General features: G+C 33.7%; 3 protein-coding genes across 4 annotated transcripts in view; all 3 read left to right on the top strand.

The window, feature by feature from the left end:
- Nucleotides 1-144: 144 nt before the first annotated feature.
- LOC136815162 (uncharacterized) lies at nucleotides 145-14579 on the top strand. 2 transcript variants are annotated; one of them, XR_010847681.1, is made up of 5 exons: nucleotides 145-280; nucleotides 12793-12893; nucleotides 13120-13202; nucleotides 13528-13674; nucleotides 14345-14579. XR_010847681.1 is itself a non-coding variant. In XM_067071612.1 (5 exons), the coding sequence occupies exons 1-4, from the start codon at nucleotides 8601-8603 to the stop codon at nucleotides 13668-13670; spliced, it is 435 nt and encodes a 144-aa protein (XP_066927713.1). In that variant the 5' UTR covers nucleotides 8561-8600; the 3' UTR covers nucleotides 13671-13674; nucleotides 14345-14579. The 2 variants fall into 2 exon arrangements, 1 of the variants encoding a protein (XP_066927713.1); XM_067071612.1 differs by lacking the exon at nucleotides 145-280 and adding an exon at nucleotides 8561-8708.
- A 1515-nt stretch (nucleotides 14580-16094) lies between these two features.
- LOC136815163 (AN1-type zinc finger protein 1-like) lies at nucleotides 16095-16932 on the top strand. The gene has a single exon (XM_067071613.1). It carries the CDS (start codon nucleotides 16145-16147, stop codon nucleotides 16928-16930), a length of 786 nt encoding a protein of 261 aa, XP_066927714.1. The 5' UTR covers nucleotides 16095-16144; the 3' UTR covers nucleotides 16931-16932.
- A 943-nt stretch (nucleotides 16933-17875) lies between these two features.
- LOC136815168 (uncharacterized) overlaps nucleotides 17876-20690 on the top strand; it is a 29609-nt gene continuing 26794 nt past the window's right edge. Inside the window, exons 1-2 of the mRNA XM_067071618.1 lie at nucleotides 17876-17987; nucleotides 18317-18406. The gene's annotated coding sequence lies outside the window, so the exon portion shown is untranslated. The remainder of the gene's footprint in view (nucleotides 17988-18316; nucleotides 18407-20690) is intronic.

Below are 20690 nucleotides of genomic sequence, written 5' to 3'. Positions count from 1 at the left end.
CCAAAAAAGACTAGGACTAGGTTTATCTAAAACACGAAAGTACTGAGGCAAGCGATTGATTGGTTCAAAGAAAGTTTAAGCTCTTTGATTGGTTTAAAAATGGTATTTATACCCGAAAAATTCTAATTCACGTGGGCACAACGAAGACAGACTCTCCGAGTTCGCATGGTGGAAACACTTTGTGATTCTCTGGGAAAAGTCCCCGGACCTGTGGTAGAAATACCTTGCTTTGAGAGCTGATAGAAGCAACGATTCTCGTCTGAGCGAAGATCCTTTCGAGGTGAGCAATGTGAGGAGTTGATTTCTTTTAGTCATAGCAAAGTCATGTCTGTGCAGCTTCTCATTTGTACGAAGTTGTTACTCAACGGGGCTTACTCTCGTTGTGTCCCCACCCCTTTTAAATCTCTTAAAGAACAAATCTATTTTGCTATATCTAAATCATTTTGGGACATTTGGGTCCCATTATGAAATTTGTGTCAAGTTTCCTGCCCAAGTCTCAATCGGAAAGTTGAAGTCAAACAAAATGGTGGACATTAGATTCCAATCGAAATGTGTATCAAAATCATTCATTGAGAAGCTGTGCACACATAACTTGGAGCCAAGGAGAGTCGTGGATTTTTGTGGAGGGAGCGCTTATCAGAAGTAATCATCAATTTTTTTTTTCTTATCAGTTAAATATTGTGTTTTTATCTTTATTTACATTTTTAGCAGTTCTTTTTACCATCTGTCATTCAGGAATAATGTCTTTCTTAAGACAGTGTGTCTTAATTTGGACATATGTACTAACTAGGAAATAAAAAATGTCCTTACTAGGCCATTTTTCCTATTTTTGCCTATAACTCAAAATCAAGAAAAATGCGCAAATTTTAACCATCGCCAATCGAAAGAGCACCAAAAAATAAAGCTTCTTGGTGATTTTCAAATATTTTGATCGAAGGAATCAAGAAATATCTTAATTTGAAAACTCAAGCAGCTAAAAGCCTAGTGCACATGTTACAAAAACTGCAATTTTTTAATGTAGACAGTCCTTTATTTGTAAAATCAGGAATTTTCATAATGGTAGACCAAGCGGCAGTGAATTATCACGGCAATGTCTAAAGCTTTAACTGGAGAAACTTATTGGCCGTATTCATAGACACATAAGCGAGATAATGTATATATCGAGGATATTCTACGGCTACGGTTACGTCAATTATCAAACTTGCTTTCACCCGCCATTATTTGCCTTACTCGCCGCTTTAGCCTTAGCCGTACAGATATATAATCTCGCTAATAGAGAAAAGACCCTTCCGCAGATTTTGAAGAAATTTTCAACATATTATATCAATTAAAGGTTGCTATTAGTTTGGTTATGTTTTTAGCATGTGTATTTTCCTCTAAAATGGGGGTTTAAATTAAAAATGTCCTACTTGGGCCATCTATGGCCTAATTAGGACATTTAAAAAATGTCCTTCTTAGGCCATTGTCCTAGTTAGGCCATTAGGCCATTGTCCTAACTGAGACATTGTTCCTGACTGTCTGTTCTGTACATTGTATGACTTTCATCAATCTCATGAATGAGTATCCCAAAATGAGTGCTTGGATTAAACAAAGGATTAAACACCATTGTTAGACTTAAAAGCTTCTTTTTTTTCTCCAGTGCTTTTTTTTGAGTTCCTATAGGTTTTATTTCACAAATAAGATTATGGTCCTTCTTAGGGGCCGTCGACATTCGACTTTCGAATTTTTTAACGGCATTTGGCCGTTAAGGGGGGGAAGGGGGTCGACCATGTGCCGTTAAGGGAAGGTCGAAAATCTCTTTAGGGGTCAACTCACCACATATCAATTATTTTCACCAGAAAATATTGATTTTTGAGACGTTTATTCCATACAAATGTTACTTTCCATATTTCTTTTCCTTCCTTCAACTAAGATCTGCTAAAGTCACATACCTAAAGTATTCACTTCGCTATTTTTTAGAATAATTTTAACCAAAACAAACGACCCGATGTTTATGTCTCGTGTTCCATTTGTTTAGACGGTCCGCACGGCCCTTGAATTTCGCAGACGGTCGGTTTTTTTTCTTTGAAATGCCACTATTCTTTTGATTATGATTACGGAGATAATTAATTCGCGCAACTTTCGGAAAAAAGTTTAGAAATTATCTCCGTTATTTTTAAAATGTAAACTGAGCGAAGCCGTAGCGATAATAAAGATGGCTTACGAAACAACGATGAAAGTGAAGGAGAAAATTTAGAGTTTCATCGATTTTTGACAATTTTTTAACGTTAGAGAATTTGATGGCCGTTAACGTAGAGGGGGGAGGGGGTCAGAACCATAACGGCCAAATGCCGTTAAAAAATTCGAAAGTCGAATGTCGACGGCCCCTTATCTATCATGTATTCCACGTCTTAAAAATCCACTTTAAGTACATGGATTCTTATCGGAATTTCCGACCACCACTGGAAAAGAAAAACTACTTCTGAGGCTAGAAAAAATTAAAAGATGCAATTCGTCCGACGGGGGGTAACAAAAATTTTCTGGAATGGCCCATTCAATCAGTCAGATATTTTGGGCATAGAAAAGCCATGCTCTTTTCTTGTAGTGGGGGTATAGCGACCATCAATGACATGTTCCGTTTACATCATAATCATTTTCAAATTTGGTGGGTCAGTCTTTAGGTAGGAAATGTAATTGGATCTCCAAGTCAGATGGTACTAAGGCGGTCATCAAAATATTGTTCTGTTTGCGTCGCCAGGTGTCGCAGCAGTTTTTAAAAATACCTAGGGTAGGCGGACGGAAAGGTTTTGGGGTTTTTGAAAAAGGTGTCAGTAAGCCAATTTCTTCTTGAGAAATCTGACACGAACAGAGTTTGCTGATGGTGGACTGAAAGACGCCTTAATCCAAAGTTCAGTCATTGCTGAAGGTTCTGTTGACTCAGCCTTGCGTGGTAAAAGCTACAACCGAGGTGTCCGGATGTATAAGCTGTTTTATGAAGCCCTCCAGCGCCTTCTAATTGACCAATTGGTGGAAAGTGGAAAGTGTGGTCGAGTTGATGAGGCTTGCAATGAATTGGTCTTGGACAAGATCAACAAACAAATCTACGATACCATAGACGCAGATACATGTATCGAGGAGTATTTCAACAATTACATTGACCTTAAGGATCAGATTAAAGCCTCAGAATTCAGCTTGCCGAAATTTTGGATTAGCTACATTGAAATGGTGGAGCTACTTTTGAATGTAATTTACGCCTGCAGAGCTGGTTTGTGGGATCTTCTTCTTGAATGCATCCGCGAAATCATCCCATTTGCTTTCGCTTACGACAACATCAATTACGCAAGGTACCTTTCAGTGATGCTTGGCGATATGCTTGCTTTGGAAACCGAATTTCCTGAAATATACGAGCAGTTTCTTCTTGGCAATTTTACTGCACAGATTAGTGACGGTGTTTTCAACAGAGTGGAGACCGACAAGGTGATTGAGATGACCCTAAACATGTGGAATGTTGTGATGCGTGTGGTTGTGATGATTGTGGAAATCGAGATGATGAAGAGAACGATCAAGACGACGAAGAGTTTGAAAGTGATGAAGAAAGTGATATCGAGGACAATTAATAAATCTGAAACCTCTGCTAATTTTCCATTTTTACTTTTACAAAATAGCTGTTGCTAACCCTTACCAAGTTTAACTAACCTTTATAAGTTTCAAAATTCCTAAATTTTACATTTTAATCTAGTATTTCATAAGATTTTACTTATAGCTTAAAAATTTCTGACATTACTGAATATTAACCAAAATTAGGAAGATCATGATTTACGAGCGAATTAAGCGTAATGTTTTTGAAGGTTTGGCGCCTCATAAGAACAATAAATCAATCATTATGGAGCAATTACTTTAAATTCTAACAAAGTAAGTGATAAATTCTTTAAGGTCAGGTGAATTCAACCTTTTGATTAAGTTTAAGGCAAGATTTTGAATTTTTTCTATTTTGGCGCCCCTTACTGGCGTCATAGGGTCGTTTTTGAAAATAAGTATAAACTCTTTTCCATTTTCATCTAGGAATCTTTAGTTATCAATTTGATTTTTGGAACAATAATTGACTAGTTTTTCAAATATTTACAAAAATTAGGGAAATGCTGATTTACAGATCAAAACGAGCGTAAATTATTTTTGATGCTTTGGCGCCCCATGAAAACCCAACGAATACTTTATTTTGAAGTATTTACTTCGTAACATGAGATTATAGGTGGTAAATTGTGTTTTTCTCGTATTTTGAGTGGTACAGGCCAAGTTAACACAAACTTTTGATCGAAATTTAGGCAAAATTTTTCTTTTTTTCTCATTTTTTCAATTTCGGCGCGCCTTGGTGACGTCATAAATGATTTTTTTTCAGTTTTTTTTCTTTGAATGTAATTGTCACCTCATTATGAACATATGCTCCAAATTTCGTAGCAATACCAATTTTAGTTCCCCGAGATATTTCCCAAAAAGTAGAATCTTGGTCTGACTAATTTTCACACCTTTTTTTTTCACCAGGTGTCATTGTGACGTCACTAAATCCTTATTCCATTAAATTTGACCTTGCTAACATCGAAATTCTTATTCTACATAAAATTTGGAAACTTTTCATATATAATTTGTCCGGTGCACTCGTTGAGCCCATTTTGACCTCCAGCTCATGGACTAGAGCAGTTTTTCAATGGCTGCCTAAATCAATAAATTTGATTAGGAGTTTAATATGTTCGGTTCGGGTCACAAAGCATTCCCAAATCTGTTCGGTCGGTAGCAAATGTTGTCAGATTTCTTTAAATTAGTAAATCCCTAAGAATCCAGTTGGTGGGAAACAGAATCCCTTGCTGCCCTGTTTAAATTTGATAAAATAAATACAGTGAAATGTGTTGAGCTTAAAACTGGACCCGATTTTGGGCCCTCAGGGGTACTGGCTCTACCATGTCAGTGAATTTCAACTTATAATTTCAATAAGGGACTCAATGTGGGTGAAGTAAACAAAAACCTGAAGCGAATGGTGATGTGGAAAAGGGCTTAACTAAGGAAAAACTCGGGATTATGTTTTGAAGGTGAGTCAGTCAGGCAACCCAAACAGAACATATTATTGATGTTCGCCTTATTGAAGTAATCGTAGTATAGTAATCCAGATGTTTTTCATTTTTTTAAATAGTTATTCAACAATGTTTTGCAGACCCTCTTGATAATTAAAAGTTTTTAATCGTGAAGGATAAATGCAGCAGCAGAATCATTGGCTATTAGGAAATTCAAATTTCACGAGTTTGTAATTTAAAAAGTTAAATTTCATATCAAATTTTAATGTCAGGGTACAGAGATTGAACAAAATCAATCTGAATCAATATTATCTGAATATAATTGATGTGCAAAAACTAGGAGAAGCTATTATTAGTACATAATTTTAGAACAGAATAGATTCACTCATTACCAAATGCTATCACAGAAAAAATGTTTTTGCTTCAGGCTTGATCAAAAATAAAACTTGAAAATATTGAAGAAGTCCAGAACAAACAAACTTCAAAGTCATTTATACTTATTACTCATTTACAGTCATTATACTCAAAAGCTAAAACAAATCCAATTGAAACCTGTTAAATAAAGAGTAAATCTGATTAAAATAAAGAACATACTGTCCTGACTGACTTTTTAACTGTAAAAAGCTTTCTGCCTCCTTAACTAATAAACACAGAAACACTAACAGAAATTCGATTTGAATACTTTCGAATGTTTTAAAATTCGAATGTCTTTTGCACATTCGAAATTAGAATTTTCACAAAAACAAAAACAAAAAGAAAAATAAGATTTGTTTACTCTGGGTTGTTTGATACTTACACTACATCCTGCTTGATCCAGTTTGCTTTGGTGTTAGAGTTTTACCTTTATACAAAAACGACCAAGATAATAAAGAAATACAGACTGTTTAATTTTTTCGGGGTATTTTCTAGCTATAAGGGCAAAAATTAGGAAAGTTTTGCTGTCATTTTGATATGGATACCAACTTTCTGAATCATATTATTTAAAAAAAGGGGTACCCACCCCCTATTTTGGTATCAATACCAACTGAGGATAACTCTTTTTTTCTAAAAAAAGGGGGACCCGCCCCCATCAATACCAACTTGCCTTTTCAGACTTTTAAAGGAAAAAAAGACACCACCACCCGGCTATGGGTCTGGTATCTGGATGTTGACCCCCCCCCTGGAGAACCACTACAAACGATTCTTATTGTTGGTCACATAAGNGATTTTTCATGTACTAAATTCTTCTTAAATTCTGAGACCCCACCTATTTGGATTTAGTACACATGGACTAAATGCTTTAAGTCCTTGTTTTTGTAATACTGCCACGTCACTAAAAGTCATGATGTCTGAAATTTTAGTACCGACCCCCCCTGTTTTGGGGAGTTATTGGCAATTTAATGGTAAAATGTTCTAAAAATTCCAATCTTAGGTTCAGTTGCCAAATTCCATTATGGCTGATTATGGTGATATTCTTAGCATATTCTTAATTTTTCTGCCAATTTCATCATAAATATTCTTATAAAGTATATTCTTATTAAAAAAAGAGTGTACTCAACATTATATAACATGAATTCCATGAGAAAATTAACATCTAGGTCAAAATTTCAAATTCAGAAATAACATAAGTTTTCATTTTCTCTTGAATATACATATGTTGAAGTGTGAGAATCCAGAAAATCTTTCTTTAAAGTCCATTTTTCACGCTTCTGTGCTGGGGTGAAGCCTTTAATACAAAAAAATACAAAATTGCTTGAAAAAACCAAGAACTTTGCCAGAAACTTTCTTCATCCAAATATGATTGTATCAGTACACAAATCTGTGATAGAGTACTGACAACCATTATAGAAAACATATCAATAGTCAAAATCTGCTTTGCTTAACTCCTATTTGTTTTTTTATGGCTGTTATGCATGCCCACCCGACTGTCCGTTAGTCACATTGATAAGAAGAAAAGTTCCAATGAAAGCCAAGGGAAGCTGCATGTTTCTTTTATTTTTGTCTTAAAAACAGAAGTACTATGTCCATAAAATAAGTGCAAAATTTTAGCCCTAAAGGTTGAGTGGGTAGCTCACAAGAGGCTCATCAAGAAGAAGTGTCCGTTAGTCACGAAAATCATCCTACCTGAGATGAAATTTTTCAAAATGCTTGGTTTCTAACACCTTATTGCAAACAAATTGAGGCTAAACTTACCAAAAATGAAGTATTTTTCCACTAAAAGTTGTTTTCTGTTAGTAAACATGGCAATTGTCCGTTAGTCACGAAATAGATTTAAAATTCAGAGTTCGGAGAATATAATAGACGGCACTCGCTTAAAAAACCATGTATTTTGTTCTTATTAAAGCTATTTTGACTATATTTACCCATTTCACCCATAGATATATGTTAAATAGTCAATCCTTTCTTTGTGTGTGCATTTTACATTTTCGTGACTAACGGACTAGTTGTCATAATAGGGAGAATAATCCTTTTCCAAAGTAAATAAATAAAATACCCTTACCCAATTTGTCTGTCTTTGTCCTGATTCAACAAAGAAACAATGCAGTGCAAAAAAACACCCATAAAAACTCAACAGATCTTTATATTTCAAAATTTTCAAATTTTCGGGATCTATGAACTTGATAGGAATGGTACCACACAGAGAAAAATGAGAATTCTTCTATTCTTTTAGGCTTTTGTCATTCTATTGATATAACATTTCACCCCAAAAGCACCAAATATAGGAATGGTTGGATTGCCTCGTCAGAATCATAAAAAAACGTTTTGTCCGTTAGTCACGTTTTTAAATGTCCGTTAGTCACAGCCTTTTCTGCCCAATTTTTGTCATATTTTCTTACTTTGACATTTTTTTTTCAAAATTAATTTTGAAACATAAAATTCAACCTTTCCTCTAGTGAATTTAAGCAAAAAACCCAAACTGTAGCTTTAGGACACAGCACTTTACAGCTGTTTGTAAAAGTGTCCCATTTTAGATGTTAATTTTTGTGTCCGTTAGTCACGGGCCTATTAATTGCAATTTCTGACCAAGTCAAAGTCAAGAGAAAAAGTTTTATATGGTTCTTGAAACTTTGACCCCCACTGATAGTTACCACACCAAAAGAAGTTTTATTCCTATTTTCAAGCTTGACTTCTAGCCTGCTAAACAGTGGAAATGTCAGTTAGTCACATATGGAATTCATGATAAGGTTATATAGATAAACATGGTATGGCAGCGTCTCAAAGAATAGACCTTTTGTTAGTCAGGATGTCATGTTAAAACAATTTTCCAGCATCAAAAGAATGACATATTATTGCATAATTATTAAAGTTTGCATTAATTTTTTTTCATTGTTTGGGTGCTAAATTTTTTAATTATTTAACATGACATCCTAATACACATTCAGCAAATGTCAGGACTTAACCCTTTGTGCATCTTTGGAGGGGGCTAAATAAAAGTTTCTGATAAATTTTGAAATATTTATGCAAAAAGATATCACTGATACACTGATAATGTTAACTTTCATTTTGTTAAAGGGGTGATTGCAAAGTATTAAACTCTGTCATCAATGAAGTCAAATCTTACGTAGATCTTATTTTAGTATGAATAATTCCAATAATAAAACAAAAGGGAAGAAGAACAAGACAAAGGACAAGAAAGGAAACTTTCCCAAAAGAGATGCATATGAACGAGTTGAGTTTCTCAAACAGGTATCATTTTGAATTGTTTCCTTATAATCTGCTTTAATGCATATTTTCAGCCTGTTACTCTTAAAAGTAATAAATGTGGCCCCAGCGGTTTGCGTCAGTGGCCGTGAAAATTGAAAAAATGCATGAATGCATGATTGAAAAAGCTTCAGCATGAACGTGAAAATCTCATTTTTAAATTTTTGAATTTGTTCTCTTTTTTTGTGAATACGTGAATTTTACCTTTTTCCTTTGATTACGTTTAAATTTCTCTGACTGTCAAATGTTTCCCTGATTTTTACAGTACCTAAAATTTTCTGAAAAATTTGGTTTGCCTGAATCTCAAGAAAAATTTATGTAAATGTGTGAATTTAAAGAGAAACGCATGAATCCGTGAATCGAGTACTAATAAACGTTTCCCCAGCCTTGGATGACACTCTTTTTTCCACCTACCTCAACTCCTTAAATTTTAGGTAAAATCTTTATGAAAGTCTCCTGCGAAGAATCCTGCATTACAACACACATGTCTAATTTGTCGTTTTTCTAACCATATGTAGTTGATCTTTGATAAAGAATTTAAAAGATTGGAGTGGGCAAACTTGCTGGGTCCAAGCTGTGAATGACTAGATTTGTCGTTGTTTTCAATTAGTTGTTCTTTTTGCTTATTTTTTTTGTAAATGTAGGATCCTTTAGATTAAGAGCAGATGCGGCTAAGGATCAGAAATATGGAATTAGGGGGGTCCTCAGATTTTGATGAAATTTGGCACATATGTGAGGAACCTTGAGCTGATCACATCCAGAAAATTTCAGCGCTCTAGCACCAGCGGTTCGAAAGTTATGCCCAATTTTGTAAAAGTCTATTTTACTGACCGGTAATTTACAGACCAGAATTAAAACTGCTATAACTCCTTCAATATTTATCCAATTGAGCTGAAATTTTGCACACATGAAGAACTTATGGATTACTTTGAGGCAAAGTCAAAAAAAAATTTTTCGAGACCACTGATGTTCCGCCATTATGGATTTTCGTTTTGAAAATTCTAAAATCTTTGCGCAACTCGTGCCCAATTTCCCAAAAAAGGGGTTGTCAGAATTTTGAGTGTCATATATCATTTGAAAGCTCAGACTGTCTTCTTTCAAGACAAAAAAGAATTAGGATGGAACTCTAATCCTAACTAAAGAAAATTTGATTTGAAGTGGGGTCATTTTTTACCGAAAAATTCAAAATTTCCCTAGCAACCATGTATGAATTCCTTAGTAACCAAGGTAAATATTAATTTCAAATGATCTGATTCATTCATAGGAACATTTTCTTATGTGTCTTTGAGCATCAACAGATGTAAACACCCCTCAATTAATCATCAAGGTCATTTTTTTTCTATTTTCCACCTGAATTAGCAAATTTTCCTTAGCAACAAATGACAGTCCTAGGCAACCAAAGCGGTAATTTATTGTTTTATTATTTTATTTACCTATTTCATCTTTTTCCTTGGTAAAAAAGTGAAAAAAGGAGGAAAAGTATACTGAAGTATCAAGGATAGAAAATTAGAGAGAAAGGTATCCCAAAATCTTGTCCTCACTTTGGGAATGCTTAACTATTTATTTTACTTACAATTCAACATGATTCCTTTACTAATCCCACTCCAAAGCCTGTCCATTATGTAAATATAAGTGTTTTTATTTATTTTTCTCATTTTTTAAATATATAAATGTTATTTCTATGAAGGCTCATTTGAAGAAAAAGTTTGAAGAAGCACTATCAAAATTTTTTTGATCATTTGAAATATAAAAGTGGCTGTAATGGTTTTAGATCAATTTTGATAAAATATGTTTTAAACTATTCTAAAAATAATATAAAATTCTACTGGGTGACCCCAAAAAAGTGTAAATAGGAAAGGTAAAATTAATTTCAGCATATATTATTTTAAAATTTGGTTCAGTACTTCTCTAGGTTTTTCTTGAAGTCAAAATTCACTTTTTTTGGGTCACCCTGTAGATGGCACAATCTAAGAAAAAAAAGTTGAGTTGCTTTGTTGGTGAGAGATTAAATGAAGAATGTGGTTTGACTTGGTTTGGATCTAATGATAGTAATTCTCTTCCTGTAAACTTTGGTGAGTGTCGTCAGGATCCTACCACCCATCTTTCATCATTGGGATTCTCAGATGAAACAATCTTTCACTGCCCAAACACCAATGAACAATGGCTTATCATGCATCGTCTTCAATTTACAATCCCAGATGAGGCGCTAATATGCCCAAAGCACCGATTAAAATTTGGATTAGGATGGAAACCTGAAGTGTCATGCCAATATCCCAGCCACAAGAAATCAAAATTGAAAGCAAAGAATATGCGCAAAATACCAATTTCAGCAGCAGCACAGTGCCACCTCCTCTTTTCTAGTGCTGGAGAGAAAACAGTCATTCAAGTTGGTTCCAAATGGTGCAGTAGTTGTCGAGTCAAATACCATCCCTCTTTAATGGAACAAAACAAAATAGACCTAGGTCATAGGTGTTGTCTATGTCTTGAAATGCATGACACAAATGAGATGGATGTTTCCTTAATCTCAATGGATGACAATCAGCCTGACCACCTAAATGCATCTATTGTTTCAACAGAACCAGAACCTGCTGACAGTGATTATGAACCTGAGACTCAATATTCCGAAAAAGAAATCTTCAATCGATCCATGAGTAGCATGTCAAAAGAATGGGAGCCATTGACATTTCAACTACATAGAGACTTTGATGACTTGGATGAAAAGAACCAGAAAATGCTTGTCAGAAAAAGTTTATCAGCCATTGACACCGTGTTTGAATCAATTGCACCAGGCCAAGCAGAAAAATTGAAAAAAGCATGTGCCAATCCAACACCCGACACCTATCTTACCGAAGCACTTCAGCACTTTATATTTTCAGGTTTGAGCCAAACGCAATGATTGAAGAGAACACACAACTGACCAAAGTCAACAATCGATGAAAAACGAAAACAATCACATAGATATTATTTCATTAGCCATTCTTCTTTAATTTTGACAAGAACTATAGTATCCAAAAACCATTATTTCTATACATTCACTCCTTCATTCCACTTTTTTCATACTTTTTTTCTCCATCTCTTTGCCTCAGGATTGAGAGAATTTGCATATTTTGAAGGAAATTTTGAAATAAAACTTTGATATTGGTTAAAAAATGTTTGGATCCATCATGTACACTCTCAAAAAAGATTTATCAAAGGACCTACAGGCAAAAATTAAAACATTAAAAGGGGGATTTTTAGCGGTTTCTAAGGAATTTTTGCTTGTTGCAAGGGAAAATTTGCTAGTTCTGGTTGAAAATAGAAAAAAAATTGACCTTGATGATTACTTGTAGGGTGTTTACATCTGTTTATGCTCAAAGACACATAAGAAAATGTTACTATGAATGAATCAGATCATTTGAATTAATATTTACTTTGGTTACTAAGGAATTCATACACGGTTGCTAGGGAAATTTTGAATTTTTCGGTAAAAAAATGACCCCACTTCAAATCAAATTTTCTTTAGTTAGGATTAGAGTTCCATCCTAATTCTTTTTTGTCTTGAAAGAAGACAGTCTGAGCTTTCAAATGATATATGACACTCAAAATTCTGACAACCCCTTTTTTGGGAAATTGGGCACGAGTTGCGCAAAGATTTTAGAATTTTCAAAACGAAAATCCATAATGGCGGAAGATCGGTGGTCTCAAAAAAATTTTTTTTGACTTTACCTGAAAGTAATCCATAAGTTCTTCATGTATGCAAAATTTCAGCACAATTGGATAAATATTGAAGGAGTTATAGCATATTTAATTCTGGTCTGTAAATTACCGGTCAGTAAAATAGACTTTTACAAAATTGGGCATAACTTTCGAACCGCTGGTGCTAGAACGCTGAAATTTTCTGGATGTGATCAGCTCAAGGTTCCTCACATATGTGCCAAATTTCATCAAAATCTGAGGACCCCCCTAATTCCACTTTATATGGAGGCCTTCTGAATCTTAGGTGCATCTGCTCTTAAATCCCTCGTTCATCTGTAGCCTCTGATTCAGCCTCTTGTATTATGATTTTTTGAAACCCTTTTCACTCATTTAGGCTGCACAATTGAATCTGAGAATCAACCCACACAATGAGGAGCTATCCAGGCACTATGTCAAATGTTTGAGATCTGTCAAAGAGAAAAAATGCTTATCACTGTATGTTTTACTATATTTAATAATGGCTCGTCTCAGGTCCCAGGCCTTTGTTGGATCTGTGAAATAATTTTTGAAACTTTATGAAACTCTCCAAACCACATTGATGATTGAAACTACTACACAAGAGCCACTAAATTAATTCTACTTCTTAACAAACTTATTTTTCAAGCCAAATAGAATTCCATCTCAAGAAAGAAAAACTTTCAGTAATTGTTTCTTCTTTAAGGACAAACGAAATGAAGCGCAGTATTTGTAAAGGCTGTAACATGATACTGGTGCCTGGAGTGACAACCAGAGTTAGAGTTGGAGGTTTGTTATTATTTATTTCAAAAAATTGAAGTTTTGGTCTTTTAGTTAGGGACTATTTTCTTTACCTCGCAACTTCTTTTGAAAGGTATATAATAAAAGAAGTAACACAAAAAAGAAATCTTGGCTTAGAGTTGCATTTCTTGTAAATTTTCCGCAACATAAAAAGAATCTTTCTGTCAATTAAAGAAAAGTTACTTCAAATTTACCTATTTTTAATTCAGCCAGAGACTCTTTTTACAATTGAAGGTTATTTTTAAGGGTAGATTCTAGTTGGCCCTAGATTTATAGAATTTAGAAATAAAGTAAAATGATTTGTCCCACTTAGACCATAAACGGATCAACATCACATGTTTGACTTGCAATAACAAAAAGAGAGTACATATTAGAAATAAGAAGAGACAAAAAGGTGCAAAGAAGACCAACAAACCAACTGAAGAAACCGATGAAACAGCAAAGGGAAAAAGCTGAGAAGGTATGGAAAAATTATTTTCAAATTTCAGAGAGGGAGGCGTTCAATCAAGGTGTACTCTTAGGTTCCAAATAAACGGGCCCCCCCGCTTGTTAATTTTTCGAAAAATTTCCAACCCCCCCGGACCTTATTAGGACCCCCCCGTTTATTAATCTCTAAGAATATTTTCAGCTTTCAGAGAGAAGGCCCCTTATTTTGCTCTAAATAGCCTGATTTTAGCCTATTTTTACCTTATTTTTGGGTTTCAGAAGTACAATTTCCAACCCCCCCGGCAATTAGGTCCTCCCCGCTTATTAAAATCTAGAAAATTTTCCAACCCCCCCCCCCCCCCCCCCGTTTATTCGAACCCCCCCGTTTATTTGGAACCTAAGAGTAAGGGGGTATGCTGTGAGTCAGGATCGAATTTTTTTCAAGGCAATGACTACTGTGTGTAAAAGAATCAGCCAAGTTTGGCAGACAGCTTTGATGTTTCATCCAGGTATGGGATGAATATCAAATTAGTTTTTAAATGGGGAGTTTGGCTGGAATGCGCACAATGGATCCATAGTGATATTGGATTAGGCACTTCTTACTACTGTTAAGATTTAAGAAATCATTTTCTTCAGACATTTACCGTTTTTTACTTACTCTTTTTTATTTGTTTTTTAAAGGTAGATTCTAATTCTTTTTATAGTTTCACACTGGATTGAAAATTATTTGGAGGGCTGTTCAAATTTGATTCCTCCTAGCCAACACAAGGATTGTGTTATTTGTGGTTATTATGATGTAACTTGGGATCAGTGTTGATTTCTAATGATCTTGTTTGAATCATTAAAAGTTTATTGTTTTGATATCAAAGTCAAATATATGGACCTTCCTTGTACGGATATATTTTAGTAGAACTCATTGAAACATACAGATGACAGATACATACAGACATATGCTTTTCCAGAATAATTACATGAAGAGTAATTATTAGCAGTCAAAATTTGTCTTCAAAGAGAAGAATTTTTCAGTTGCAAAGTGAGGAAATCAGATTCACTAAAGATTATACAAAGTTTTTGAACGAATGAACTCATGTCAATTTATATTGTGTTAAACGGGATCTAACTTACTATATTATAATGAACTGTCCAGGGGGGGGGTGAAGTTTCAGACATCGTGTTCTTTAGTGATGTGTGTGTAAACACTCAAAAGTCCTTTTAGCACCAAGTTGGTATCCAGTCAAAAATATAAAAAATTTTAGTACATTGGTATTAAAATTTGTAATCATTTGAGCCTTTTTCTGAAATTTTCCTCATTTTTCAAAGAAAATTAAAATTTTCCTATTTTTAAAGAAAATTTCCGATGCTCAATTATTTTTACATTCAGTTTTACATTTTAGTTTCATGTTGCCAAAATCAGCTCAGCACTTTTGAGAAATATGGTCCAGAGAAGACAACATTTTGTCCTCAGAAGACCAAAATATGGTTGTCTTTGTGTCAAAATATCCCAAGAAATTTAAGAACATGGTTACTATAAAAATACCATTTATGGGGTATACAAAAAAGTTCTTAAACCACTTTAGTATACATATATGTGATATTTAAGTACTCAACCACCCCCCTCCCCCCTGAACTGTCCACATTGAAAATTTATTTTTCTGTATAGAATAGCAGGAAAGATCAACGATTATAAGTTTATCCCGGAATGAGAAAATTTAGCCATCTTGAGTATTTTATTATTTATTACCTTAATTATTTTATTTTCTTCTAGTATAATAATATAGCTAAGCCTTAAAAGCTAGAGATCAATAAAAAAAACCTAAAATCATAGTGTCCCCTCCACCTTAATAAAGGGGGGCTCTGATTTTGCACCTTTTTATTTTGGAAATTTTGAACTTCACTGATTTCAAGGTGATCTTGTGGCAAGAACTGTTTGAGCAATAAAAGCAGCAAATCTTCTTGGACAAACTCAACTTTTCAATATAATTTCTTTTTTCAAGCACTTTAAAGGACTATAATCTGTCTCCCCATATGGGGGAACGGCAAAATTGTCAAATAGCTGGGGGAATGCAAAGAAGAGGGGGGAACCGAAAACTTTTGAATATTGCGGGGGAACCAACTCAGGAGGACACTATGAAAATAATTTACAAGAAGTTTCCCTAGTATGATGTTAATTTCCATTTTATTTTTTATAAACATTGCACTTCTAGGCTTAGATAAAGCAAAAATTTAGCCATATGCTAAACATTACCTCAGCCTACATTTTCCGATTTTGGCTGCTTTTGGCTGGGATTTTACAGATTTTCGGAATTCCCCTAGAATTTTGCTAAGGATAATAAGCATTCTTCGAGCATTTTTCAGCCTTGTCAGCCTCTTGATTTAAGCATATCCGAGCCAGTTTACGGATCTTTGTATACTTTTAAAAAACATTTATTTCCTTTTCAACTAATTATATTTGCAAAATTGATATTTTTCTAGAAAAGATAAGAAAAATAAACAAAATAATAACTATGGCAGAGTTGATGCACATTGGCAAGCATTGTGGGCATTCAGAATGTAACCAGTTGGATTTTCTGCCCATTCAATGTCAACTTTGTAAAAAGGTGTTCTGTAGTTTACACGTCAAGTCTAATGAGCATGGTTGTAAATCACAAGATAATATTCTAACAGACGAAGATGTTCAAAATTTAACGGCTCCAGCCTCGTTTTCGTGTACTTATGGAACTTGTAAAGGACGAGAATTGACACCAATAACATGTGATAAATGCATTGAGCAATTTTGTTTGAAACATCGGTTGCCTGGTGACCATGAGTGTAAACAAATGACACTGTCCAAAAAAAGTGAATATGATGGTTTAACAGCGAAAGAGAAAGTTGAAAAAATTACTGGTAAATCTTTAGTGACTGAGAAGACTTCAGGACGGGTGGGAAAGAAATCAACAAAGACCTCAAACAAAGTTTTAGAAATGAAATTGAAAATGAAAGCGAAAGGAGAAAATTCAATACCTATTCCAGAGAGAATATACTTTGAAGTGAAATTTAATATTGAGAGCTGTAAAACTAAATCGTTACCCTTGTTTTTCAGTAAGGAGTATACTATTGGTAGAATTATTGACTTGATTGCAAAATATGCCAAACTCTTGAATCAGAATCATGTGTCAACTGCACCAAAACTACGCTTGTATGTTGAAGACGGTGTATATTTTCCTGTCGATTCAAAATTAAAGAATTTGCTTGAAGAGGAATCAAATGGTTTGAGGAATTTTGGTGAAATTGAAATGAAATATGTGAAATAAGATTCGTGTTGTTTTTGAGTGTTAAACTTTCATAAGAATTATTATTTTTGGTGGGTGCAAAAAGCCTTGAGAATCGCCAAGTTCATAATGTTTACCCAGGGAAGGGTACGAAAATCTCAGACATTAAAAAAATTAGAAATCCTTTTAGTACCATGAGATACTAAAATACCAAAAAGGTGGTATTAAGACAAAAAAGTATCTTTAGTACAAATGGTGCTAAAAATAGTGATTTTTTATCATTTTTATAATCGTTTCCAGGATTTTTTAATTTAATTTCCTATGCTCAACTATTTTGCATTCAGTCAAATGTTCTTAATTTTTCTCAATTCATTAAGAAACATTGTTTAAAATATCAACTGTTGTGCAAGAAATTGATTATGTTGCAAAAATCAACACTTTTGAGAAAATGGTCCCGAAAAGACTAAATGTGTCCTAAAATGACCAAGGGTAGCCTCTTTGTCAAAATGTCCACAAATATTTAAGTGCATGATTGTGTAATGAATTACAACTTCTTTAAAATGGGTGGATGGTAATAAATGCTTCAAAACAGTCCAACACCCTTTTTAGTATGTATATATTTTTACATTTATGTCTGAGATTTTAGTATTTACTCCCCTGTGTTACGTTGAATATTGTTACGACTTTCTATGTTTAGAATTTTACCAATTTTAGAAACCAAGAAGTCCTAAATAAATATCCTACGTTGTAATTATTTCATTCAGTGTATTCTGTATTTAATTTATTTTTAACATCAATAATTTTCATTGTGTTTAATTATTCTATTTAAGTTAATAAAATCTTCAAATGCATACAACTCCTGGTTTGATTTCAATTTGAAGAAATTAATGAAAATTATTTGAATGTTTTAGATTGAGTTTAAATTAATGAGAACTATTTGGGACTACAGTAAAAACAATTAACCACTTATTATCTTATTCATATTTTAGAGAAAAGGTAAAATGGAAAAATAATGCCCGAAAATGGATCAATTAAACTTTGGCATGGCATTGACATTGACAACAATATTACATGGTTATTTGGACTGGTTTACTAAATGGTGAGTTTAAAGCTCATTGTTATTGTTATTGATTGTTATACATATTGCAAAATTTGTCCTCCAATAAAGTTTCTTTTTTTCTACGACAATCGATTCAGCAGAAAATAATTTTTAACGTACCAAAAAATATTTCTGCTTTAACTTGTGAATTTACTTAGAAAAAATCCTAATAGAACATTCTATTAGAATGACTGTCAATTGCCTCCTTTTAAAAATGTATGTACATAACCAGACGTATCATGTCCAGCCCACTTTTTTACAAATTCTGTAAATTTATTATGAACTTTCTCTTGAACTTGTAAAGTGAACAATTCTTTACTTTCTTTTAGCATTCGAGTAAGTACAGAAGCAATCTGAAATGGAAATTGATTCATTGATGAAGACGATATGAGATACAAATGAAAAACAATCACATTATGGTAAGTTTTACAATTACTCTGTTTCAGCCCAAAACTTTCGCTAATTTAAAAGCATAGAAAAATAGTAACGAAATAGCTTGAAATGGGTCTCTTTAAAGGTCAAAGTTTAATGCGATATGTGGGTAAAAACCTGCAGAAATCTCACCGAAAGTTTTCTTTACAATAATTTATGGGGGCACTCGAGCTAAGCGACCTACCGTAGGTTCATAATCTTAAAGGTTTTGTTTTTAAATATGAGTTATATCGTTTGCTTACTTGTCAATTTTTTTAACCTACAAGCTTTTCCACATTGAATTTACACGCCACGGATGTGGATGATTCTTTGCTTATATCAGCATAATATAACAATAAGCTGATATAAAATATGTGTCTGATATGAAACGAAAACACTTATGTAAAAATGTAACCTTTAAGGGTAACGTTTAAATCGAGTGCACCCCATGGGGGCTTTTGACATGATGCATGGTTTCTGTATGCATATAAAATAGTTATTTAGGAGGAACTGATTCAATTTAAATTATCTTATCATTGTGTTTATACTCTAGGAGCTGAGTTGTGTCCCACATGCACATTGGCGTATAGTCATTTTTTCTTTTGATCATGAAAGTATAGTCCTTGAAGAGTTAGAAAACGTGTGTGGCGTTATTTGGATCAGGCTCAAATTTCCATAATGGCGGATTTTAGATTTTCAACCCTTTTTAGCCCTCTTGCTTGAAAAACCCTTTTTTTTGACTTCAAACATAGACATATTATATACCAATCGATCACAAATTTTATGCTGATTAAGAAAAAGGTCAGAACCATGGTCTGAAAATTTCGCTATCTAAAGATATGAAGCACTTTCGATTTTGATTTTTTGAAATGATTACTTTTGGTTCCAAATTTGCGTGGCTGTAACATTTGATTGGCTTACTTGATTTACTTGAAATTTTCCGAGGGTCTTGTCTACCTTCCAAATAATAAAATTCAGGAAAAAATTTTTTTCTACATAAATTTAGAAATCCATAATGGCGGATTCAAAATTTTCTTTCGTCACATGGGGTCCTAGGCTCTGCTAGCCTAAGAAAAATATTTTTTGATCTTAAAACCATGTGGGTAATTCCATCTCAAGTCATCCAGGGCATGTAACCCTTACATCTCAGATTTCTTTGAAATTTTTACCAGGGAAAGTTATAAATGACAAATGAAAATCCTGAAAATTTCAGCCTCATAGCTTTTTTAGTTCCCAAGATATCGCCATTTGAAATTTTGCCCCTTTTTGCCTTGCGGTCCCAAAATCCGCCATTTTGAATTTACGTTTTCTTTAATATTTCCTGAATGAAGAATGCTACAGGGCTGAAATTTTGGATTTAGGGTAATTTTGAGGTGAGGAATTCAAAAAAAGCACTTAAAACCATTAAAAATAAAGTCTTGACATGCTATAGATCTGTTTTAATTCTCCCCCCTTGGTAGACCATGTGACCAAAAAAGGGGCGTGGCCAAACTTTTTTTGGGAAAATTTTTTTTTCAATCGAATTTAGAGTACTTGAACTGCAATTTGACCAAAAAACTAAGAATGTTCTCTTTTAGATCAGTCATAATCAAAGATCAAATGCAGGGTATTTTTTAAAGGTTTAAAATGGGGAAAACTAGCAAATTGTCACCAAGAAATCACATACTTGGCCTGTAAACTGTTCTTTGGGGTTCATTCAAAGATTGTTTTCTTCATTTGATTTGAAATGTTGTTTTCAAACTTATTTATTTTATTTGCTTTGACCTACCTACACTTTGCTTCAAGCTTTGACCCTCTTTACTCATAGTAAGTATATCATGAAGAATAATTTATTTGTTAAATATATTTTCTGGGGAAAAATCCCATTTTCATCACTTTCAGAATGCCTCATGGTGACCTCATTTGCAGAATGGATACATTTTAAAATACATGTCTTTATTTTGAGAGTACCTCATGCTTTCACACTAAGTTCATAAGAAAAGCACAAGGTTAGCATGGTTACATCTTTTATATCCTCACCTTGAGAATATTAAGACAGTATAAGTAGCCTAGAAAAATGTGGATATCAGTTTTAATAATAATATGAATGGAAGATGAAGTGTTTGAAAAAATGAGTGAAGAAAATAACTGCAGTTTTGGAGAAATTCTCAATCAGGCTTGTAACCAATTAAATAACACCAGGACAACTACCCTACGTACATTGACTGACTTTTCTGACGAAAAAGCGATTTTAATTTGGAGATCCAACTTACATGATTCTAAAGATGATATTTCTACAATTTGCAACCGTCA

The sequence above is a fragment of the Clytia hemisphaerica genome, unplaced genomic scaffold (assembly GCF_902728285.1).
Source record: "Clytia hemisphaerica strain Z4C2 unplaced genomic scaffold, Clytia hemisphaerica genome assembly, whole genome shotgun sequence".
NCBI classification, from domain to species: domain Eukaryota; kingdom Metazoa; phylum Cnidaria; class Hydrozoa; order Leptothecata; family Clytiidae; genus Clytia; species Clytia hemisphaerica.
The sequence above is the reverse complement of the archived record's forward strand: the minus strand, read 5'-3'. Positions and strand labels throughout refer to the sequence as shown.